Source organism: Lemur catta, chromosome 16 (genome assembly GCF_020740605.2).
Source record: "Lemur catta isolate mLemCat1 chromosome 16, mLemCat1.pri, whole genome shotgun sequence".
NCBI lineage: Eukaryota > Metazoa > Chordata > Mammalia > Primates > Lemuridae > Lemur > Lemur catta.
In genome coordinates, this window is record NC_059143.1 from 14,150,453 (window position 1) to 14,175,620 (window position 25,168).

Consider the following 25,168-nt stretch of genomic DNA (forward strand, 5'->3'; position numbering starts at 1 on the left):
TTTGCAGCCATATACACCCAAGTTGAAATCTCAGTTGTGTGGGGATTTTTAAGTTCTCAGAGTCTTGGTTTCTTCATTTGCAAACAATATCTCAAAAAGTAAGGAATAAATGAGATCATGTCTATATATAAAGTATGAAAGATGATGGCACATGATGTGTATATATAGTAACTTATTAATATTAATATATCAGCATATAAGGCTGGAGTGTTAAGAAGGGCAAGATTATGAAGAGCTTTGAATGCAGTTCATTCAACTAAGTCTTAAAAGCTATTTGGAGCCACTGAAGGCTTTCTAGCTGGGGAATGGATAGATCGGGTTTATTTTCATTAAGGAAGACATTTAAGTACAGGGCAGTGTGCTAAGCACTGCGGGGAAGATGTCTGGATCAGAACACTACCCTAGACTCCCAGTGTATAATTTGTTGCTGTCAAGGCTGGCAATTTAGTGTAGGTCTGTTGCTGACTTCAAAACAGGAAACTCTTCACTACTTTCCACATTTTTTACAAACTTGGTGGAAGGAATCTGGAGGTGGGTCAAAAATAGTGTAGTGGGAAGTCTACCCGGGCCCCAGAGGCCTTGCAGCCCCGAGGCAAAGTGCTTCCTTTTCCTCTTAGAGGAATTAATAACATAATACATGCTAGAGTGAAGGTCACTAAACCCCGTGAAGCAATCCTCATTTAGTCACTCCTCCTGAGGTAGATATGTCTCACTTATTTTCTAAACTGACATAACAGCCATTAGACAAACTCCTTGAAAGGAAAACACCGTCAAAGTTAAGATGAGCCTTCGGCCCATTGCAGTGACTCAGGCCTGTAATCCTAGCACTCTAGGGGGCTGAGATGGGAGGATCATTTGAGCTCAGAAGTTCGAGACCAGCCTGAGAAGAGCGAGACCCCATCTCTTCTAAAAATAGAAAAATTAGCCAGGCATAGTGGCACATGCCTATAGTCCCAGCTACTGGGGAGGCTGAGGCAGGAGGATTGCTTGAGTCCAGGAGTTGGAGGCTTCAGTGAGCTATGATGATGCCTTTGCACTCTAGCCAGGGTGACAGAGCAAGACCCTGTCTCAAAAAAAAAACAAACAAACCAAGCCTTCTGGACATCTGCAGCATGGCGCTGCTGAGTTGCTCAAAACTAATGAAAATGAAGTACTGTGTTCTAACACAGATACCATTTTATATAATAATAACTTACTTCAAATTTGCATTGACTAAGACAGTTGAAAGTCAGTACCAGAATCCACTTCAGATAGGACTACATCGAAATACAAAGTTTTTTTTCCTCCCTTAAGTTTTCTCACTATACTACATTGAGGGAGACATTTCCATGCAAATGCTGTCCTCTTGTGGTAAGAACCAGTTACTTCAAAGATGGTATCATTCCAATGGAATTTAAGGTAATTTGTGTTATAGATAGGGATGACAAAGTAAGTTAAATGATTTATTTTGACGGTAAAAAAAATTTCATTCACAAAATGCTTTTCCTTGGCAATCTCCAGAACTTTTTTTTCTTTCCTCGTGGCTTTCTCATTAAAATCAATTTTGCTTATTACACTCTTGTTGAAAAGGGTAAAAGTAAAACATGATCACTGCAACCAGTGAAAGAGACTGATTCCCATTGAGACAAGCTAATCTAGTTCTTGCAGTTTCACTTTCTGATGCACTCATCAAATGAATGGTTTAAAGTGTATTCAATTCATTGATTGACATTTGATATTTCCAATTCTGTGGCATGACCAAGGGTACCGTAATAAACATTCTTGTACATGCCTCTTGGTATATGTACCTGTACATGTGTAAGAAATCCTCTGTGTTCATAACTAGAGAATTCTGGGTTGTAGGGTATTACATCTTCAACCTGACTAGATTGCCAAATTATTTTCCAAAATGGTTACCCCAGATTATATTTCCATCAGCTGAGTATGTGCCCACCTCCTCGCCGACAGTCATGTTTGTGAACTTGTGCCAACCTGATAGATGAGAAAACAATATCCCGGTATTGTTTTCACATTTCCCTGATTACTCGTGAAGTTAAGCAGCTTTTCGTGTTTCCTCTTGTCTATCAATTTCCTGTTTACGTCCTTTGCCCTTTTTAACTGGGGTGTTTGCCATTTTCTTAGTGAGTTATAAAAGTTTTTCATATATTCTAGGCACTAATCACTAGTTATTATATCTTGTGCCACTCTAAGTCCCATCTTTTCACTTTTATTATGATATCTTTTGATGAGCCAAAATTAATTTTAAGGTAGTCAAAATTATCAATCTTTTCCTTTATGTTTGATATGTTTTGTGTTTTGTCTGAGAAATCCCTCCCTACTCCAAGGTAATTAAGATACATTCTTTTTAAATTTTTTTATCTATTTTTTATTTTTAGAGATAGGGTCTTGCTCTGTCACCCAGACTGGAGTGCAGCGGCATGATCATAGCTCACTGCAGCCTCATACTCCTGGGCTTAAGTGATTCTCCCACCTCAGCTTCCTGAGTAGCTAGGACTACAGGCGCACACCACCACAGCCAGCTAATTTTTGTATTTTTTGTAAAGACAAGGTCTTGCTATGTTGCCCAGGCTGGTCTTGAATAGGACTCAATCAATCCTTCTGCCTCGGCCTCCCTTAGTGCCGGGATTACAGACATGAGCCACCCACTGCGCCCAGTGAAGATATAAACAATTTAGTTTTGCATTTCGTACTATGTTTTTATTTTATTAATTTAATTTATTTTATTTTTTGAGACAGAGTCTTGCTCTGTTGCCCAGGCTAGAGTGCCGGGGCATCAGCCTAGTTCACAGCAACCTCAAACTCCTGGGCTCAAGCGATCCTCCTGCCTCAGCCTCCTGAGTAGCTGGGACTACATGCATGCACCACCACGCTCAACTAATTTTTCTATTTTTAGTACAGACAGGGTCTCACTTTTGCTCAGGCTGGTCTCAAACTCCTCAGCTCAAGTGATCCTCCCATCTCTAGCACTCCCAGAGTGCTAGGATCACAGGCATAAGCCACTGTGCCCAGCCTGATTACTTCTATCAAGAACCCTACCTCTTTGTGTTTGCTTCTATACATATAAAATGGGCATAATAGCTGTATTGCCCATCTCAAAATATCATTTAGAGTATCAAATAAGATATTGTATGTTAACTACATTATGAATTATAAAGCATTTAACGGAATCTAAACACTAACATATTTTACTGTAGTGATTTTTTGTGGACATCTGTTAAAAATATATATTACTTCCTTACCTTATTAATTTGAGGGCCTAAGATCATACTGATGTCTGTGATGCCTTTGCCCTTTTTATGTTATCAAGCCTTAGATTGCTGCTTTTTTAAAAAGTTCTTATAAAAATCTTTTACTGTGGTAAAATATACAAAAATTTTAGCATTTTAACCATTTTAAAGTTTCCAATTCAGTGAATTTAAGTTTTTCACATTGTTGTGCAACTATCACCAAAACTTTTTGTTGTGCACCACTATCTCCAAAACTTTATTTCATCATCCCTACCTGAAACTCTGTGCCCATTAAATACTAACTCCTTATGACTCCCTGACGATCGCTGCTTTTTTCCTACCATTTCTTTTCTATCTGGTATTGCTTCTCATCTTAGCATCAAAATAGCTATTTCTCTCCTTCTCCCCAATATACTGCCAGCTATAACTTGGTAGGAACTGTAAAAGCCATTTCAAAATCTGTAACATTTTTTGAACTCAAACATTAATATGGTTCCAACTTGATTTTAAAGCCCTATTTCTGTCCAGAACCCCATTCAAGTCAAAGAAAACAGCTGTCATTCACTGTGCTTTCTCCCTTCCACACCTGTGTTCCTGACATTTGGAATGCCTTTTTTATTTACCCTTTCCTATTCCTACCTATGCCTATGGAAATCCTTCAAGGTCAGCTCATATTCTAACTTCTGCATCAGAAGATTGTAGCGATCCCTCTCTGCCCTTTGATCTCTTACTACAGCTGTTATCTATTCTAAAGTAATCATAATAGAAATTTTATACTGTAGTTATGTTCCTTTTATGTCAACCATACTGAGCTCCTCAAAACGGCAATTAAGCTATATTATTTTGTTCATTTAATCATTTTCATGTATTTTACTCAGCCAATGCTGTCCACTGTGTACAAAATGCCCAAAAAATGTTTGCTGAATAAACAAATATAGTTCTAAGTCACTGTCTTTTAATGGATGAGTCAATAAACTCCCCAGCTCTTCTGCTTGGATTTTTTAAAAAGGTAATTATATTTACTTCTAAGGTCTTAGTTGTGCTCTAGATGGTTAATAATCATTTGTAATGTGATAATCCTATTACACCAGTTACCATTAGATTAACAAAGTATATTTCTGAATTAAATCACTTTTATTTTGCCAATCTGGAAATTTACTTGTACAATCAAATCTGAATGATTCTGTTGATTCTAAAAAAAGATTGCAAATGCTCCAGGTAGTCATCATTATTCACAATTCCCACTTAAGGCAAGATCCTGCAGTTTTCCTTAGCTTCCTGTATTTTTATTGGCTGTCAAAGAGAACAAGGTACACGTGTAAGGGAATAAGAGCTGATAGAAGTTCCCCGCGTTTGGATCAGTGCTTCTTTCTCTGCAGCGTAACTCCAGCTGAGTTGTTGTCACTGTGCCACTCGGCTTCTCGTTGGCCAAGCCTCTCCTGGGAAAGGAGGGAAGGGAAGAAACTGCTATGGAGACATGGCTTTACAAGGTATGGCTCTACCCTGGACTCGGCGCCACCCGCTTTCCAGTGAGCGCCGAGTACTGCATTCCTCATACAACTCTGTCAATGGGACCTCTATGTGCCAACAAATTTAATTGATTCTAAGGGTACAGATGTTAATGATACCACTTATATTGCTTTACAATCCACACTTCCGGTCATCATTTCATGTGAGCTTTTCAATAGCTCTGTGAAATAGGTATTATTTCTATTACAGAGGGAACAGTGCCTATGAGCTACAGGGCCCATGAACCACAGGGCTTACACTCAAATCCGGAGCCCGCCACCACCCCGCGTCTTAAGCTTCGGCGAAGAGCGCAGTTCGGCGGCCCACGGCCACTGCCAACACTTCTCCAACTGGCGCTTCCCCAGATATCCCACCTGCCTGGGATTCCCGGGCGGCGGTTACCTTCTTGAGTGGCCCATCCGAGCTGCAACCAGCCACCATTTACCCGCTTTCCCCAAACCAGGAAAACTACCGGGACGTAGGTGCGCGTTCGGCCTTTTCCCCGCCCAAGAGCGCGGAGCGTACGGGGCGAAGCACAAGTCCTCTCACCCCAAGAGTTACCCAAGAACCCGGGCTAGGCATTGTTTGGCTGACTCAGGGTTCCAACGCCCACCCATACTCAGCTACCACAGAAGCTCCCAGCAGCGGGCTCGCCGGCCACCGCGCTCACAGGCCGCTCTAGCCCCGCGCGGAGCCGGCAATCTCGTTGCTCCCGCTTGACGTCATCGGCCGGCGCCGCAGTTCAGTGGCGGGCACGCGCAGCCGAGAAAATGTCTCCGACGCCGCCGCTCTTCAGTTTGCCCGAAGCGCGGACGCGGTTTACGGTGAGCTGTAGGAGGGAGGGCGCGGGCCTGACCCGGCGCTATCCTTTGCCTTCCTCTCCCTGAAATTATTCGAATTTTGCCCTGGGGTAAAAGCGAGACAGAGATTTGTCCGCCACAGCGTCTACGCCCGGCCCCGTGGAGGGCGGAGAGTTAGGGAAAGACGCACAACCTGCCTCTTTCGTGCGTCCTCTGCTGTCCGCCTCCGCCCACCCGCCTCGGGCCCCACGTTCTGGGGGCCTTAGGGCCCGGCGTGGAGAGTCGCCTACAGACTGCCTCCGGTCCTGTCCGGCCCCTCGGCTCGCTTAGCGGAGCAGGTGTATGGGAAACTGGAAGGGGAGCTACTGAAGGGGGAGAGTGGGAGTGGTCTCAGCCCAAAGTCCTGGCTCCGGTCCGGGCTTCAGAGCTGCCAGGCGGTTGTTCCGGCTGCCTGTTCATCACCCTTCAACCCTCAGTATCTCACCCCTAAGAGATCGATGAGGAGGTTCTTTCTAAGCGATAAAAGGCAAACATCACCTTGGAAAGGGTTACCAGATGCCATTTTATTCTTGCCCAGTAGAGTAGTTTGAGCGTTTTGGAAACACAGAGTGGCTTCGCGTTAGTTCATTTAACTATAACACTAACATTGTGAAATAAGCTAAGTTTTATTATTTTTGGTACATAGAACCTGACACCCCCAAAAAGTTGTGACTTACTTCACTGGTTTTTCTGACTTCAAACTTATTATTTTTGTTGCCCTTTATGGTAACATATATATGAAGAACACCGTTCTAAGTAGTTTGTATTCGTCTCTAGCATTTGCACCAACATTTCAAGGCATTATTCAACCACTCAGATATTTAACTGTGTTTAGGTAGTTATAGTGATGCCAGAATGAAAATTCTGTGAAAGAAAATTGATTCTTTGTTGTCAGTAGTTTTCTTGTTTGCAAGTATTTTCTTTCATACAGTATGATTTGTTGTTTAACGGATTATATCTTGTTGATGGCATCAGAATCGTTTCCTTCGTGTGAATTTTGCTGCAATCCCTGGTGCTTTGAAATTCTGCTAAGAGTAACTGTTAGAACTATTCAAGATCATATTAGCCCTGAAAGGGATCATTTAATTGGAGTTTATCTATTCTAGTGCTTCTCAATCTTCAGTGTGTGGTGGGATTGATTACCCAGAAATCTTGTTAAATGCAGATTGTAGTTCAGTAAGTCTAGAATGGGGCCTGAGAGTCTGCATTTCTAACAAGTTTCCAGGTAATGCCACTACTGCTGCTGCTGCTGGTAGTAAGGATCTACAACCACCGTCTTATTTAACTGGTGAGGGAAATGACACAGAGATAAAGGAGTAGGCCCCAAAGTACTCAGCCCATTAATGACAGAGCCAGGAATGGACATTTCCAGTATAGATTTAACTCCTGTGAGGTAATAAGATGACTTTCCAAGCATGTGTGAATTTTCACAGAATGAATGACTTTGCAATATTTTTGTCTCTAAATTATAACCACTTTAAGACAATTAGCAGATCCTTATGCAGTGTTTACCATGTGTTAGGGACTGCACTGATCAAGATACCTATAGAAGGTAGGACCTAAGATGGGTCTGGGAGAATGGATAGAATTTGGATGAGCAGGTGGGAAGAACAAGATGAATGTGTGAATACACTAGAATGAGTTTGATAGAAAATGTTGAAAATTTTGAACTTTAGTGCAGGGTGTGTGTTAGGGAGTAGTGAGAAATAGGTTGGAGAGATAGAGTGGAATAGCATCAGGACCTTGAAGGAGCTATGAAACTTCAAAACCAAAATGTATAAATAAGGAGCCATTTGGAGGGTTTAAAAAAAAAAAAAACAGAATACTCCCATGAATGTGATATTTAAAGAGATAGTAGGAGGAAAAACCGAGAGTGAAAAAGTCTATCTATCCAGCTCTTGCTGGATTTAAAGTGATGAGGATCTGTATCATCAAGTGGCATTTGGAATAAGAATTACCAAGCAAATGACTGATAGATAATTTTTCCCAGGTATAAATATTTCTTAGTTAGATGTCAATGAATGATATGTTTTTTAGTAAATAATAAGAAAAATCTTTCCAATTATTTGCCATTTTCATTTTTCTAGAAGTCTACCAGAGAGGCCTTGAACAACAAAAATATCAAGCCATTATTGAATACTTTCAGCCAGTTACCCGGCAGGTAAGTCATTAAGATCTATGATAAATAGTTGCCTGAATCTTTATACTTATCCTGAGCTGTTTAAAAAATGAGGATGTCTTTTCTTTTTAATAGTGAAAATGAAAAAAAATGTACCCTTGATCAAGCTTTCAGAGGTGTACTAGAAGAAGAAATTGTAAGTATGTTTTTTCTTTAGTCATTGTTAAAATTTTGTTCACAAATTAATAAACCATGTTTTTTAAAAAATGCTTTTATTCTTAGAATGGATATTTAAATTTTTTTTTTTCCTACAGTAAGCTTGCTGTCTTGTGAAAACTGAGTTGTGATAGTATAGGAGTTTTGATAGCATGGGTGCAATTTCAGGATTTGGTTTAATAAATGAAGAGAGCCCTCTCTAAGTGAGATAAGAAAAGTTAACGTGAGGTCTTAGCAAGAACTAAAGGTTGAAGCTGGGCTCTCTCAATTTGCTGTATAAACAGTAAAGACCTTATAAGTGGCACGAAAGAGCTAGTCCAAGGATGTTGAGCTTAGGAGCTAGGATTCCATGCTCTCGTTTTCCTATGGCATCCTCCTCAGTAAGCATATGTAAATAACTAAGCCCTCTCCAATGTCAATGGAGAAATCTAACCATGAAAAATCTGAATTTATGTACCCAGAGTGGGGTACCTGAATGAAAGGAAAAGTTTCAATTATTCATTCTTTGTCAAGCAGAGGTTGGGTCCCAAAAACCTACATTCTCTTGTAATGGTCGTAATGCAGTATGGCTTGCTCTCAGACAATTCTAGATCAAAATGATTCGTTCCCTTTCTTTAGACTTAGTCACTTTGCCTTTGTGAGGCATTGGGCAAATTGCTTTTCTTTTCTGAGCTTCGGTTTCATCTGTAAAAAGGGAAATACCATTCTCGATGTTGTTGTGTAAGACAACACTGAATGAAAATTCAATAAATGCTGGCTATTATGATTTTGTAGACATTAATCACTACCTCCCTTATATTAAAATCCTTCTTCAGACATATTGATGCACCAGTACATGCACCTTGCCCTGTCTTTCCCTGTGCCACTGATTGAGTTATGGCCTCAGCACTTTTGTGCTTGATTAGCTTATAGCTTGAATGATGCTAATGTAACCATTTTCCTGAGACCATTAGATTTTGAGTGAGTCACCTGATTATTATTTCACCCCTACAATTATTGATTCTATATATTACTGTTTACTTTTTGTATTTTCATCTTAGAAAATAATTTTATCTCCTATAAGAAATATTTTTCTTCCATATTTGTGATAATTAGTTTAATGTCAGAGGACATGTTTTTATTGTTATCAAATTAGTCTGAACTCTTGCCCTTAAATTGTTTCTCCTCTGTTGGTAGATAAATCATTCATCATGTGAAAACGTTTTAGCTATTATTTCTCTTGCTATTGGGGGAGTAACTGAAGGTAAGTATGGTTTTGTTCTGTTTTTTTAAAGTAATCTTGGACATGACATGCTTTATTTAAAACTTTTCCCCATATCGCTCCACCTGTCTGATGATGTTTATCCTTCAAGTTCTGCCTGACTCCCACCTTTGCCAAGTTGTTCCAATCAAATTAGTTCACACTTGTTTCTCATCTCTGCTATTCAGTGCACATTTTGGCACTTTCTCTGTTCTCCATTTGTTTTGTTCATTCAGTAAATATTGAGCACCTACTATGTGCCTGGCACTGAACTAGGACTAGGAGATTCAATGGTGAATAATCACATTTCCCACCCATAAGGAGCTAATGGAGGAAACAGATGTATGCATGTCTTGCTGTGGTGTAATACTATGGTTAAAATGGGAATGAAGTGTGGTTGGAGAGAATAGAGTAAAAGTGACTCTCTAAACTTGACTCTGAAGGGATCAGGAAAGGTTTTAAAAAGGGGACTGTACATGAGAGCCAGGATGTGAGAGATGAAGAGTTTGTCAGACAGAAACTGAGAAGGAAATAGCTATACAAAGGCCAAGTTCAGTATGGCTAGAAAACTGTGGAGCAGGAGGAGGAGAGAATAATGAGAATGAGAATGGTTAGGAAAGAAGCAGAGAGAGTCATTTGTAAAGGGCTTCGTATACCATGCTAAAGAGCAGCTATGGAAGAATAATTGCAAAGGGAGAGACTGCTGGCAGAAAAACTAGTCAGGGGCCTGTTAAAACAGGGCAGTGGCAGTATGGGATAGTTTTAAGAGACTTTAAACAGGGCACGTAGTAAGTACAGAGTGTCTAACACGTATTAGGAGCTCCTTAAATATTTGCAGAAAGAAGAAATGAAAATATAGTTCATCAGCATTCTTTAACCAATTTGATTAAAATACTCATTTGATTAATTCAGATAATATATTTGAAAATTACATTTTAATCTGTAAAGCACTGTTCGTATAATGTACTATGTTAATATTTACTTCTACAGAAATTGGAATACACAAGGTAAAAGTGGTCTCCCAGTATAACAGCAAGCTATTTTGTGAACTTAAGTTCATAAATTCTGACTTTACATGTTAAACTTCTATATGAGCTGCCTAATCATTCATTCATTCATTAGGCATACTTAAATGAGTTGCACAATACAGTGTTCCTTGCCCAGTTCCTGTCAGTTTGCAATGTGTGCTTAGTTCATTGATTAACTTGATATATTACTCTCGTAAGAATGTTTTTAACACACGAAGTCGTACAGTATATATGCAGAACATAATTGAGAAAGGAGTACTTATGAACTTAAACTATAAAGGCTTAAATGCATTTTTATTTTAGTTTTAGGGGATACATTTCTTCTTGTAAGAGATTAGTATTGTTTATTTATGTGACATGTTTTCAATTTGTCCATAAATATGTTTTGTTAAATTCAACTTGGCAAATAATTTATTGAGCTTCTATTCGGTGTCAGACACTTTACTGGTTAAAACATGCAAAAATGCCTACACTTAAAAAGTCTACATTACAAAGGTAATTAGGATATGCCAAATGCATGAGTAGATTAATGTGCAGTGTGCTTCAGAAGCATAGATAAGGTGGCCTACTCAAAGGTACCAGAGAGTTTTTTAGATAAGCTGAAATTTACTCTATGCTTTGAAAGATACAATAAAGAAGAGGAAGACTATTTAGGCAGAAAGAAAACATTGTAAATGAAACCATGGAAGGGTGAACATAACATGGTGTTGGGGAACTGAGGAGGAGTATCTGTGGCCAAGATTAAGGTGAGCAGAGAGATAAGTGCAGAAGCTGGGACACTGGTTTTGAAAGTTCTGGGGATTCATGTTATAACCCAGGTTCCCACACCTGCCAGCTCATCAGAACCACTAGTGAATTTCTATTTTTAAATGAGATTCCCAGGCCCTCACTTAGTTCTGCTGACTCAGAATCTTTGGCAGTAAAATCTAGGTGATTTTTTTAAGTTCTATAATTACTAAATGTGAATTCACTTATGCCAGACTATACTGCAACTAAGGGCAGGGAGTATGCCCCTCAGATCTCTTGGATGTATAGGCTGTGTAATATCACAAAATCTAAATGTTGTTAGGGACTTTCAAGGTCATCTAGTCCTATCTTACCTGTGGCTTAGCCTGCCGACATCCCTGATGTGTGGTCTTCTGGCCTCTGTTGGATCACATGCATCAGTGGAGCTCACTGTTTGAGTCCCGTTAGTTCTGATTATCAGAAGGTTTCCCTTGTATTGAGTTGGAGTCTGCTGCTTCATTCCATGCACTGATTCTTAAGCAGTATCCCTCACATTTCAGATATGATCTTACCGATGCAGAATAGACCTGGATATATTACTTCCTTTTTTTGGGAATACTCTGTTAGTGGAGTGTTTTGGGCTTACGGTGCCCCTAGATGTTTTTCCACCACATACCATCCCTAAGTGGCTACTTGAACCCTGTTAAGTGTTAGTACCCATTACCTTAAAATAGGAGGAAGCATAAGTAGGGATATAAAAGTATTTCTCGCTAATCTAAATGACCATTTCTCAAGAAAAATCTTCGTTGTTGTTCTCTAATAACGTTGACTTTAGAGATAAACAGTAAATTTCTACTTACCATTCTTCGCCTTGAAACAGTACTGTTATTTTAAATGTTAAATCATAGTTGAAATCAGTGTTAAATCTTTTTATCTTTTTTGAAGATATTCTTTTCAAATCACAAAGACAATTTAGCAACATTACAAAACATTTGGAACGGAAATAAGGAAAATACTAGTCATAATTCCTCTACTTTTAAAAACTACCATTCATTTTGGTATAATGATTTTAGTTTCAAGTCTTTTTTAAAATTTTTATTGTTGTAACCATAATATACATACAGTTTTGAATCCTGCCTTTTTCACTTAACATTATATCATAAGCATTTTTCCAAGTTATTATAGTCATCATAACCATCATTTTTAATTGGCTGCATTATATTCTTTTGACTAGCTTAGTGGTGAAGAAAACAGACTGTGGAGCCAGACTGCCTGGGTTCGTATCCCAGCTCTACCACTTACTGGCTCTATGATCTTGGGCAAGTTATTTAACCTCTCTGTGTCTCAGTTTTCTCATTCTGTAAAATGAAGATAATGATTTGATCTACCTCATAGGGTTATAAGGATTAAATGTGATCTACCTCATAGAATTATAAGGATTAAGTATGTGTTATAAGGATTAAATGTGTATAATATAAAGCACTTAGTGTGCCTGACATGTAGTAAATGCTCTAGATCTGCAGTCCCCAGCCCCCAGGCCATGGACTAGTACTGGTCTGTGGCCCGTTAGGAACCAGGAGGTGAGCAGAGGGCAAGCGAGCAAAGCTTCATCTGTATTTACAGCCACTCCCCATTGCTCACCATCCTCCCACCCCCATCCCACCCTACCCGACCCCTGTCCATGGAAAAATTGTCTTCCCTGAGACCAGTTTCTGGTACCAAAAAGGTTGGGGACTGCTGCTCTAGATGTTGTCAAGAATTATTATATCATCATCATTACTTAGTGCACATATCAAAAATTACTTAAGTATGTCCTGTTTTGGGACTTTAGGTTGCTTCTATTTCTTGTCCTTTTAAAGCCTTGTTTTGAGTGACACAGTGTACTTTTTAAGATATTCCTCAGAATTATTTTTCAAAGACAATTTTACTCTACAGTTTTTTAAACTTTTAAATTGGCTTGTGCTCCACTTGAAGGTATTTGTACTGCATCTACACCTTTTGTATTGTTGGGAGATGTTTTGGATTGTCTTCCTTTGGATCAATGTGACACAATATTCACTTTTGTGGAAAAAAATGTTGCTACTTGGAAATCAGTAAGTGCCTCAGTTTCTTTTCCTGCTAATGTTACCTTTCTATAGATACAAGTTTTGAGGCTAGATTTTTTTTTTTTTGCTTATTTTTCTAATATTGATTGCCAAAAAGTTTATCTCTATGAAAGAACTATATGTTGTGCTCTCTTGGGAACTATGTGTAGAGAAAAATTTGAGTAGTAAATATTAACTTGAAAATTAATACTGTCACATGTTTAAAATGGCTACTTAGTATTATGTTTTCTTATTTATGAAAATATTTTAGTTCATTGAAAATGTTACTTGCTTGAAAAAGTAAAAGTGGCATGGTAGATTCTTAGTACATGTTAATTTTTTTTTTTAACATTTTATTTCTGTGACTTATAACTGAAGAGTGTGGGAACAACTTTTGAAGAATAGTAATAATTTCTGTCTTAATTTCAGAGTACATTCTACTCTGCTGGGAAAAATTATTTACTACGTATGTGCAATGGTAAGTAATTCAATGGTAAATGATTTTTTTTTAAATGTATATATGGCCAGAGGCTGGGTACAATGCCTCACACCTGTAATCGTAGCACTCTGGGAGGCTGAGATGGGAGGATCACTTCAGGTCAGGAGTTTGAGACCAGCCTGAGCTCTTGCTCAAGGCAAGACTCTGCCTCTACCAAAAGTAGAAAAAATTAGCTGGGTGTGGTACTGTGCACCTATAGTCCCAGCTACCTGGGAGGCTGAAGCAGGAGGGTTACTTGAGCCCAGGAGTTTGAGGTTGCAGTGAGCTATGATGATGCCACTGCACTACTGCACTCTAGCTAGAGCAACAGAGTGACACTGTTGTCTCAAAAAAAAAGTATATGTGGCCAGAAAAACAGGTGGTTGAATGAAATACCAATGATAACATTTTAAAGATAGATTAATATCTTCTTTTTTTTGGAGACATGGTCTCACTTTGTTGCCCAGGGTAGAGTGCAATGGCATCATCATAGCTCACTGCAGCCTCAAACTCCTAGGCTCAAATGATCCTCCTACCTTAGCTTCTTGAGTAGCTGGGACTACAACTGCAAGACACCAGGGCCAGCTGATTTTTAAATTTTTTGTAGAGACAGAATCTCACTATGTTGCCCAGGCTGGGCTTGAACTCCTGGCCCTAGCGATCCTCCTGCCTCAGCCTCCCAAAGTGCTAGGAGTACAGGCATGAGCCACTGCACCTGGCTGAGTATCTTCATTTTTAAGTAATAGTCTGGTTTATTAAAACTGATCATTCACTTTAAACTATTTTTCTTCCAGGTATAATGAAAATAAGAAAAATTTAGTAAAGTTTATCTTGTTCATGCTTAACTTGTTTTCTTCTTAATTTATAGTACTTTTTTGTGGCAGTGGTTTTTACCCCCTTTTTGAAGACTGCTCTTTAAGAAAATACTCTTGACAAACTGATTAAAAAACTTAAGTATGGTTGTAATGAACATAGAATGATCTTCTCTGTGTAACATTTATTTCCATATATTGTTAGATCTCTTAAGAAGATTATCTAAATCCCAGAATACAGTCTTCTGTGGACGAATTCAACTCTTTTTGGCTAGGCTTTTCCCTCTATCTGAGAAATCAGGTAAGCTTTTATACATTAAATAAATTCTCTATGGGAAAATCTTTTCCAGATTTTAATGGCTTAAAGTCTGTCATAATGATAATGAGAAAAATAGTTCTAAAAAATTGAAAGATATAGAAAATGGTCACTTTATTTTCTTTTGCTGTAAATAGTTATACCAGTCCTATTGCATAATACATGTAATCCTGAAACAAAGCCATTGATTCTTTAAGTTCAAAGCTTGTTAATAATAATATGCAGGTGAATCACACTGAAATATGTAGATCATGTCTATATTTCATTTTGTAATGTATGCCTATTTTTGTTTCATTCTCCCTCAGTCATTACTGGTTAACCATGTTTCTTATTTTTTACAAATTTTTATTATAAAATAACACTCATGTAGAAAAGTGCATAAAGCGAATGTGTAGTATAATTATGGAGCAAACACTTGTATAACCTCTGTCCAGCTCCAGAAATGGAACATTGCCAGTTCTTCAGAGCCTTCCCCCTCCCTAGTCTGTTCAGATAAGCCAGATTTTAATGTCTCTTTGCTTGAATTTTTCCTTCCTGAATGTCGGGCTAATACACCACCTACTTTATATGTTGTTGTGAGGATGAAATGAATTAAAATACATGAAGAGTTTACAGTAGTGCCTACATGTAATAAGACCTATAGTGTGTATTACCAGTGGTTTTAATATGCTTTCTTTTGTCATTATTGTTTTTTTCCTTTCCTACCTATTTTGTGTGTTCAGGGTTAATGTAGATTTATCACTTACTGTATTTCTGACTTCCCATCTGTGATCATTTTCCCCATTAGACTTTTTTTAGTGCAGGTATGTTTTGCCTGAAAATCTTTATTTCTTCTTTATTCTTAGAGAATGGTTTCAGTAGATAGAAAATTCTAGATTGGCACTAGATAAAGGATTTCATTTCATGAGAAATAATCTTTACTTTGTCTTCTGTCTTCTATTATCTATTATTTTATAGACAAGTCCAGTTTCAGCCTCACATTTTAAAGATAATCTAGATTTTTTTTCTCTGCTCTTAAGATATCTTTTCCTTTGGTTTTCTTCAGTTTTACTATGATGTATCTAAGCATGAATTTCTTTTTATTTATACTGCTTAGGATTGAGGGCATTTTGAATGTATGGATTAGTGTCTTTCATTCAGTTTGTAAAAACCTTAGCCATTATCTCTTCTAATATTGTATATGCCTCTTTTTCTGGAACTTCAATTAAATATCCATTATACCTTCTCGCTATATCCTCTGTCTCTTACTCTTTGTGTGTTTCTCATCTGTCTCCCTCCATCATATTCTAAATAATTTCTTAAGAATTGTTTTCTAGTTTACTACTTCTCTCTTCAGCAGTGAATAATCTAAGTGAGTTAATTTCATTTATTATATTTTTCATTGTATTATATTGTACTTTTAACTTGTAGAAAGTCTTTTTTAAGTCTGTTATGTCATTTTTTAGTTTCTTATTTCCAACCGATATTTGCAAGCTTGTTTTTTAGGTTTTTAAACTTTGTGAGCATTGTTATTTTGTTATCTCTAACTGATAATTCGAGTACCTTAAGCCTTTGTTAGGTCTGTTTCTACTGTCTATTTTGACTGTTTTCTTACTCTTGGTGTCTTATCTCTTTGTGTGTCTAGTTATCATTGGATGTTATGTTTGAGGAGATATTTGAGAGGATAATTTTGAGGCCTACAATAGATACCTTTCTCCAGATAGGGTTTTCATTGCTTCTGCAACGCACCTTTCAAAGGGGTCTACTACCAGTCCAGGATTACCTTAATCCAGCCGAGTTTAAGGCCTGTGATTCCCTCGATCATCCAGAAGACTTGGTGCTAGGCTACAGTTTGGTTCATTCTACCTGACAGTGTAGCCCAACAGTCCCAGCTTTGAAGATGGTTGGTGGTGGGATTTGTCAATTTATTATATTCCTCACTTTCCTTAGGCCCAGAGATTTACTTTTATCATCTTAACTCCAGGAAGCTACTAAAGGAGTGGCTCAGTTTTGGAACTGATTCCTTCTGTTTGGCAGATGTCCTCTAGGCAAGAGTAGCTTTGTGTGCTGATCACATATTGTTTATCTTTCTTGCCTTCTGGATTTTTACCAGGTATTTCTCACCATCTTGTCAGCTCTTTGCTGTTTTTAAGAAAATCATTTTCCTATTTCATTGCCTACAACAGTGCCATGAACTTGGTGTATGCTCTATAAATATTAATAGAATTAATGTAATGTATCCAAGTTTTTAGTTGTCCTTAGTGAGAGGATTAATCTGAATAATTTAGCTTTCCATTACTGGAAAGCTTACCTTTTTGTAATTAATTTTTTAACAACTTTATTGAAATGTAAATTTGCATATCATACAACTCACCAATTTGAAGTGTACAATTTATTGTTTTTTAATTCACAAGGTTGTGCAATCATCACCACAGTGTAATTTTAGAACATTTTTTCCTCTAAAAGAAACCCCACACCCATTAGCTGTCATTCCCCATTTACCTCAATCCTTACCCAAGTCCTAAACAACCATTAATCTACTTTTAAGTCTCCACAGATTTTCCTATTCTGGGCATTTAACATAAATGAAGTAATACAATATGTGGTCTTTGTGACTGACTTCCTTCACTTAGCGTGAATGTTTTCAAGGTTCATTTATATTGTAACCTATATCAGTATTTCATTCCTTTTTATGGCCAAATAATACTCCACTATAGAAATATACCACATTTTGTTTGTCCATCAGTTGATGGACATTTGGTTTGTTTCTATGTTTTGACCATTAAGAATAATGCTGGCCGGGCGCGGTGGCTCTTGCCTATAATCCTAGCACTCTGGGAGGCCGAGGCGGGAGGATTGCTCAAGGTCAGGAGTTTGAGACCAGCCTGAGCAAGAGCAAGACCCCATCTCTACTAAAAATAGAAAGAAATGATTTGGACAGCTAAAATATATATAGAAAAAAAAATTAGCTGGGCATGGTGGCACATGCCTGTAGTCCCAGCTACTTGGGAGGCTGAGGCAGGAGGATTGCTTGAGCCCAGGAGTTTGAGGTTGCTGTGAGCTAGCCTGATGCCATGGCACTCTAGCCCAGGCAACAGCGTGAGACTCTGTCTCAAAAAAAAGAATAATGCTGCTATGAAAATTTGTATACAAGTTTTTGTGTGGACATATGTTTTCATTTCTCTTGGTATATGCTTAGAGTAGAACTGCTAGGTCATACGGTAACTCTAAGTCTTCGTTTCTCTTGAGTACGTTTCTAAGAGTAGAATTGTGGGGTCATATAATAACTCTCTGTTTAAATTTTTGAGGACCTGTCAAACTGTTTTCCTGAGAGGCGGTACCGTTTCGTAATCCCATAAGTAATGTATGTGGATTTCAATTTCTCTATATCCTTGCTAACACATGATATTATCTTTTTTATTTTAGTCATCTTAGTGGGTATAGAGTGGTATCTTGTGGTTTTGATTTTCATTTCCCTAATGACTAATGATGTTGAGCATCTTTTCATGTGCTTATTGGCCATTAGTATGTCTTTGTTGGAAAAATGTCTATTCACATCCTTTGCCCACTTGGAAAGTTAGGTTATTCTTGAGTTTGTAAATATTCTTTATATTTTCTAGATACTAGACCTTTATTAGATAAATAATTTGCAGATATTTTCTTCTGTGGATTGTCTTTTCATTTTCTTGATGGTATCATCTGTAGCACAAAAGTTTTAAATTTATCTATTTTTTTCTTTTCTGGCTTGTGCTTTTGGTTTCTTATCTAAAAAAAAAAACTTTACTTAATTCAGGGTCACAAAGATTTACTCCTATGTTTTCTTCTAAGTTTTAGTTCTTACAACTAGGTCTGTGATCCATTTTGAATTAATTTTTTTTTTTTTGAGACAGGATCTCACTATGTTGCCCAGGCTGGAGTGCAGCGACTATTTACAGGTAACGATCAAAGTGCACTGTGGCCTCAAACTCCTGGCCTCAAGCGACCTCCTGCCTCAGTCTCCTGAGTGTCTGGGACTACAGGTGCACGCTACTGCACCTAGCATTTTGAGTTAATTTTTGTATACGGTGTGAGGTAGGGATTCGGTTTTATTTTTTTACATGTAGATACCAAGTTGTCCAAGCACCATTTGTTTAAAAACTGTTCTTTCCCCCACTGAGTTGGCATCCCACCTTCTCTATTTATACCTTCAAAATATCAAGATCATTGCCACCTTAGAGCCTTGGCACTAACTCTTCCCTCTGTCTGTGAACCTTTTATTCATTATTGTCACATTACTCACTTTTGCTGTTGCTCAATCTCAGTTTAAATTTCACTTCCTCAGAGAGGCTCTCTTTGAATACCTAATCTAAACCCATTATTACCACATGATTTCAAATCCCTTTTTAGCATTTAACACAATCTGGTTTTTTCAGTGTGTTTTTGTTGTTTACCTCTGTATTCTCTGTGCCTAGAACAGTGCCAGGCACCTAGTCACCATTTAAATATGTGGTGAGTGGAGGCTGGGTGTGGTGACTCACACCTGTAATCCTAGCCCTCTGGGAGGCCAAGACAGGAAGATTGCTTGAAGCCAGGAGTTGGAGATCATCCTGAGCAAGAGCGAGACCCAGTTTCTACAAGTAGAAATGGTGGCACACATCTGTGGTCCCAGCTACTCAGGAGTCTGAGGCCGGAGGATCACTTGAGCCCAGGAGTTTGAGGTTGCAGTTAGCTGCAGTGATACCACTGCACTCTAGCTGGGGTGACAAAGCGAGACCCTGTCTCAAAAAAACATGATGAATGGATAGAAATGCGAAATGAAGTGACATATGTCCCTTATCGGCATTAACTTATGATTTCTTTCTCTGGAAGTTACAGAAGACATAAGAACAAGGTTGTAATTCCAAGACATTATTTTATCCTTCCTGGTTGCCTCCAGCCCGAACGCTTATTGTTTTGATGAAACATTTTAAACCTCATTTTCATTATATTACATTCTTAGATTGGCGAGACATATACAAAACACTTTTTTCTTTCTTTCATTTGCTTTCTTTCATTATCGTTAAAGGTATCTTAGACCATATATATTTTAATAAGTTATACTTTGTAATTTAATTTTTAAATTGTAGAGGCCGAGCATGGTTGCTCACATAAGTGATCTTAGCACTTTGGGAGGCCATGGTGGGAGGATCACTTGAGGCCAGGAGTTTGAGACCAGCTTAGGAAACATAGCGAGACTTGTCTCTACAAAAAATTAAAAAATTAGCTGGGCGTGATGGCACGTGCCTGTAGTCCCAGCTACTCGGGAGGCTGAGGCAGGAGGATCACTTTAGCCCAGGAATTTAAGGCCACACTGCACTCTACCTTGGGCAGCAGAGTAAGACCCTGTCTCAAAAAATAAATAAAAATTTTAGAAATTTTTATTTCAGAAATTTTGGAAAATGAAGAAAAAGAAACTATTCATAATCCTACCACCCTAACACAAACTAGGTTGGCATTTGGGGGTAATTTTTTATAGTAATTTTTCCCTTTTTTCCCCTTAACATTTAGTAGATCCTTAACATTCACTAGGGTATATCCCAAGACCAAGACCCTCAAAAAGCCATTTTAGTATGTAGTTCTCTATAGAATGTAGTACACTATGGCTGAAATTTTTAACTCTAAATGAGAATTATAGCATGTGCTATGGTGAATAATGGAGAATAGACAGTGGTATTTTAAGTAGTCAATGCTGAATGGTCAGCCAGGCTCATTCACTAGCTTAATGTCTTAATCTAGTATCCATGCTTTTTTTTTTTTTTTTTAAGTTTTTGATTCGAAATAATTTTAGCATATAGTCTGTGGCAATAAAAAAACCTCACATTGTTGTGCAACCATCATACCATCCAACTCCAGATATTTTCGTCTTGCAAACCCAAAAATCTGCACTCATTATATAATACCTCCATATCCTCCTTTCCCCACTTTTCCAAAGAACCTAGTTCCTTTTATTTAAGAATGGTAGGTAGAGCCAAGATCTGGGCCCTAGATGGGCTCATTGCCATTGGAGTATGACTGCTTCTAGGCCCTCTCAGTAGACAGAGCAAGGAAAAATACATGTGTATACTAACCATACACATCTATGTTTATTTCTGTATCATTGTATTTTTTTTAATGAACAGCAACAAAAATCATGAGCTCATACTGATATCTCTGAGTCAAATCCAGTACTAATACACCTACTTATTTTTAACTTATTTCTCTGACAGTAAGACACTTGGCTCTCATTAACCATAATATATTTATTTATTTGTTATACACCCTTACTTTTTAATTAATTTACATTTGTGCTTCATCAAAATTATAAATTACTCTCTATTGCATTCTGTGGACTTGTTCTTGAATATCATGAATAACAAGGATCAATTCCATTTGTTATAATGCATATAGAATTCTGTGTACGGGCCATACCTCAGAGATGTTGTGAGTTTGGTTCTAGACTACTGCAATAAAGCAAATATCGCAATACAGCAAGTCACACAAACTTTTTGGTTTCCCAATACATATAAAAGTTACATCTATAGTATACTGTAGTCTATTAAGTATGTAATAGCAGTTTGTCTGAAAAATAATGTACATACCTTAACTAAAAAATGCTTTATTGCTAAAAAAGCTAATGATCATCTGAGCCTTCATCAAGTCATCATTTTTTTACTGGTCTTGCCTCAATGTTGATGGCTGCTGACTGATCAGGATGGTGGTTGCTGAAGGTAGGAATGGCTCTGGCAGTTTCTTAAAGTAAGACAGCAGTAAGATTTGCCACATTGATTGACTCTTCTGTTCACAAAAGATTTCTCTGTAGCATATGATGCTGTTTGTTGATATTTTACCCACAGTAGAACTTCTTTCAGAATTGGGGTCAGTCCTCTCAAAACCTGCTACTGCTTTGTCAACCAAGTTTATGTAATATTCTAAATCTTTTGCTGTCTTTTTAACAATGTTCACAGCATCTTCACCAGAAGTAGAGTCCATCTCAAGAAACCACTTTGCTCATCCATAAGAAGCAACTCCTCACCCTCTCTAGTTTGATCAAGAGACTGCTGCAATTCATTCACATCGTCAGGCTCCACTTCTAATTCTAGTTCTCTTTCTGTTTCCACCACATCTGCACTTACTTCCTCTACTAAAGTCTTAAATCTTTTAAAGTCACCCATAAGGGTTGGAATCAATTTCTTTCAAATTCCTGTTAATGTTGTTACTTTGATCACCTCCGATACATGTTCTTAATGGCATTTAGAATAATAAATCCTTTCCAGAAGATTTTCAATTGACTTTGCCCAGATCCATCAGAGGAATCACTCTCTATGGCAGCTATAACCTTACAAAATGTATTTGTTAAATAATAAGACTTGAAAGTTGAAATTACTCCTTGATCTGTGGGCTGCAGAATGGATGTTGTATTAACAAGCATGAAAACAGCATTAATCTCCATGCACATCTCCATCAGAGCTGTTGGGTGACCAGGTGCATTGTTAATGCGCAGTAATATTTTGAAAGAAATCTTTTTTTCTGAGCAGTAGGTCTCAAGAATGGGCTTAAAATATTCAGTAAATCATGCTGTAAACAGGCTCTCTTGTTCCATTTTTAGAACACAGGCAGAGTAGACAGCATAATTCTTAAGGGCCCTAGGATTTTCAGAATGGTAAATGAGCATTGGCTTCAACTTAAAGTCACCTGTTAAATTAGCCCCTAACAAGAGAGTCAGCCTGTCCTTTGAAGCCAATCACTAACTTCTCTCTAACTATGAAAGTCCTAGATGGCATCTTTCAATAGAAGGCTGTTTTGTCTACATTGAAAATCTGTTGTTTAGTGTATTAATAATCTTAGCTAGATCTTCTGGCTAACTTGCTGCACCATCTGCATCAACACTTGCTACTTTACCTTGTACTTTTGTGTTACGGAGCTGGCTTTGCTTCTTAAACCTCATCAGTCAACCTCTGCTGGCTTCCAACTTTTCTCCTACAGCTTCCTCACCTCTCTCAGCCTTCACAGAATTGAAGAGAGTTAGGGCCTTGCTTTGGATTAGGCTTTCATGTAAGGAAATCTGTGGCTGGTTTGATCTCCTATCCAGACCACTTAAACTTTCTTTGTATCAGCAATAAGGCTGTTGTGCTTTCTTATTGTTACTGTGTTCACTGGAGTAGCTCTTTTCATTTCCTTTAGGAACTTTTTCTTTGCATTTAGAACTCAGTGATTTGGCACAGGAGGGCCGTCTTTCAGTCTATCTTGGCTTTCAACATGCCTTCCCACTAAGGTGAATTATTTCTAGCATTTGATTTAAAATGAGAGACTTGAAACTCTTCCTTTCACTTGAACTCTTAGAGGGCATTGTGGGGTTATTGATTGGCCTAATTTCAATATTGTCTCAGGGAATAGGGAAGCTTAGGAGAGAGAGAGAGAGAGAGAGAGACAAAACAGCTAGTTGGTGGAACAGTCAGAACACACTCATCATTTATCAGTTTGCTGTTTCATATGGGCGTGGTTTATGGCACCCCAAAACAATTACAATAGTAACGTCAAAGATCCCAATCACCATAACAGATACAGTATTAATGGAAGAGTTTGAGATATTGTGAAATTACCAAATTGTGACAGAAAGACACAAATTGAGCATATGCTGTTAGAAAAAATGGTGTGATAGACTTGCTTGACCTGGGGTTGCCACAACCTCCAATTTGTAGAAAATGCAGTATCTGCGAAGTGCAATAAAACAAGGTATGCCTGTACTCTGAAGGCACTTTTAAGAAGTGAATTTTTGAAAGGATTTGAAAATCAAATATGGGTGTTAATTCTGACTGATCTTTTAATTATGAATTTAATATTTTATATATTTCGGTTATGAGACGAAGTTATATATTCATATACAAGTTTAGGTGTCAGTGAATCTGCTTTGAAAATCTTCTCTTTTTATTTTTTTTATAGGTCTTAACTTGCAGAGTCAGTTTAATCTGGAAAATGTCACTGTTTTCAATACCAATGAGCAGGAAAGCACCCTGGGTCAAAAGGTGAGGCCGATATGAAATCTTATCACAGGACATATTTATAAGTGTTATTGAGTTAACTCATTTGAATGGGCCTCTCAGTCACCAAACATTTGAACACTTTATTTCCAGTTTATAGAAATAATATGTATTGTGTGTAAAAAATTGAAACAATGTTTAAAATAGAAAGTACAGCTACTCTGTAATCCAAGGGAGATTATGATAGCATATGGAGTAGCTGTACTTTCTGTTAAAGTGGATAAATAAGGTATCTGTACTTGCTATTTTAATAGTAGTAATCATAAAGTGGATTATAGAGTAGCTATACTTTCTGTTTCAAATACGTTTGGATTTTTTACACAGAACACATATAACGTCTGTAAATAATTATTTCTGTAATCAGTCATAACATTCTTTGTCTAACCATACTAGGACTTTTTGTGTATATACATATAAACATATGTTGTTTTTTCAAAATTAGGTCATACAATACATACTGTTATAAAATTCACTTTCTTCTTTTAACTGATTTATTTCTGCATTGGTACATTTACATTTGTCTCAGTTTTTTAATGGCTCTTGATAACTCTTTGACTCCATACATCACAGTCCCTGTCAGTGGACATTTAGGTACTCTGTAATAGTGAAAAATTGTTAACTGTGTTACAGTGAATAGTATTATATCATTGCTAAATTATGCAGGTATATCCTTAGGATAAATTCTGACAAGTAAAATTGCTGGGTCAAAATATATGCATATTTCAAATTTTGGTAGCTGTTGCCCAGTTACTTCTCAAAGAGGTTGTGCCCGTTTATACTGCCACCAGTGGCACGTGGAGAAAGCCTGCCCATCTTCCCATAGCCTCACACCAACATTAGGAATTATCAATTTTTTAAACTCTTTGCTTAATTGATATATATACTTGAAAAATAAGTTGTCTTTGTTTTAATTTGTATTTCCTTGATTATTATTGGAGCTGAGAAACTTAATATACATTGATTGGAATATATTTTTCTTCTGTAACTTGTCTATTCATGGCATTTGTCCATTTTACTGTTGACTTTTCTTTATGATTTGTATGTATTTCCAAAACATTTAGCCATAGACTCTTTATTCCCAGAGAGAATCCACTAACTGTGTTTTGAGAAATACTGGTTTAAAACTTTCCATCGTCTTTGTGACTATGTTATGTCATTGTTATAGTGCTCTTGAGTTCTTTCAACCCTGTCACATAGAATCCCAGTTGCAATAAAGATTAACTATAGGTCTAGATAGTTACTGTGACTAGACTTGTCTACTAATGGTTGTCTAGGATTGTGTAAATGATCTCTTATTCTAGCATTTATCTTCTGCCTGATGACTGTTTCATGACAAGCTGTGCATTTTTTTCAATTTAGCACACTGAGGATAGAGAAGAAGGAATGGATGTAGAAGAAGGGGAAATGGGAGATGATGAAGCTCCAACAACTTGGTGAGTTTTCAGGGCTTATGTTTTCTTGATTTACAAAGATTATCCCTTAATTCCCTATTAGGTATTCTCTCTGGAGTGAGGATATGGATATGGACAAGGAGGAAGGAAATCATGCTCATAGATTTCT

The 25,168-nt window shown here is 37.5% G+C and overlaps 1 protein-coding gene and 1 long non-coding RNA gene across 3 annotated transcripts in view; one reads left to right on the forward strand and one right to left on the reverse strand.

Annotated features, from left to right (window-relative positions):
• Window positions 1-4,482: 4,482 nt before the first annotated feature.
• On the reverse strand, window positions 4,483-5,591 carry LOC123621905. Its single transcript, XR_006729326.1, has 2 exons — window positions 5,139-5,591; window positions 4,483-4,666 (listed from the first exon to the last, which is right to left on the reverse strand). It is a non-coding gene; the product is annotated as an uncharacterized LOC123621905 (long non-coding RNA).
• Window positions 5,469-25,168, forward strand: part of THOC1 (THO complex 1) — a 60,637-nt gene continuing 40,937 nt past the window's right edge. Inside the window, exons 1-10 of one of the 2 annotated variants that reach the window (XM_045527981.1) lie at window positions 5,469-5,560; window positions 7,663-7,736; window positions 7,830-7,890; window positions 9,087-9,153; window positions 12,879-12,997; window positions 13,418-13,466; window positions 14,484-14,579; window positions 18,464-18,508; window positions 23,511-23,593; window positions 24,968-25,041. In XM_045527981.1, the coding sequence (XP_045383937.1) occupies window positions 5,507-5,560; window positions 7,663-7,736; window positions 7,830-7,890; window positions 9,087-9,153; window positions 12,879-12,997; window positions 13,418-13,466; window positions 14,484-14,579; window positions 18,464-18,508; window positions 23,511-23,593; window positions 24,968-25,041 (722 nt within the window). In that variant the 5' untranslated portion in view covers window positions 5,469-5,506. The remainder of the gene's footprint in view (window positions 5,561-7,662; window positions 7,737-7,829; window positions 7,891-9,086; window positions 9,154-12,878; window positions 12,998-13,417; window positions 13,467-14,483; window positions 14,580-18,463; window positions 18,509-23,510; window positions 23,594-24,967; window positions 25,042-25,168) is intronic. The other variant, XM_045527982.1, reaches the window with a different exon arrangement.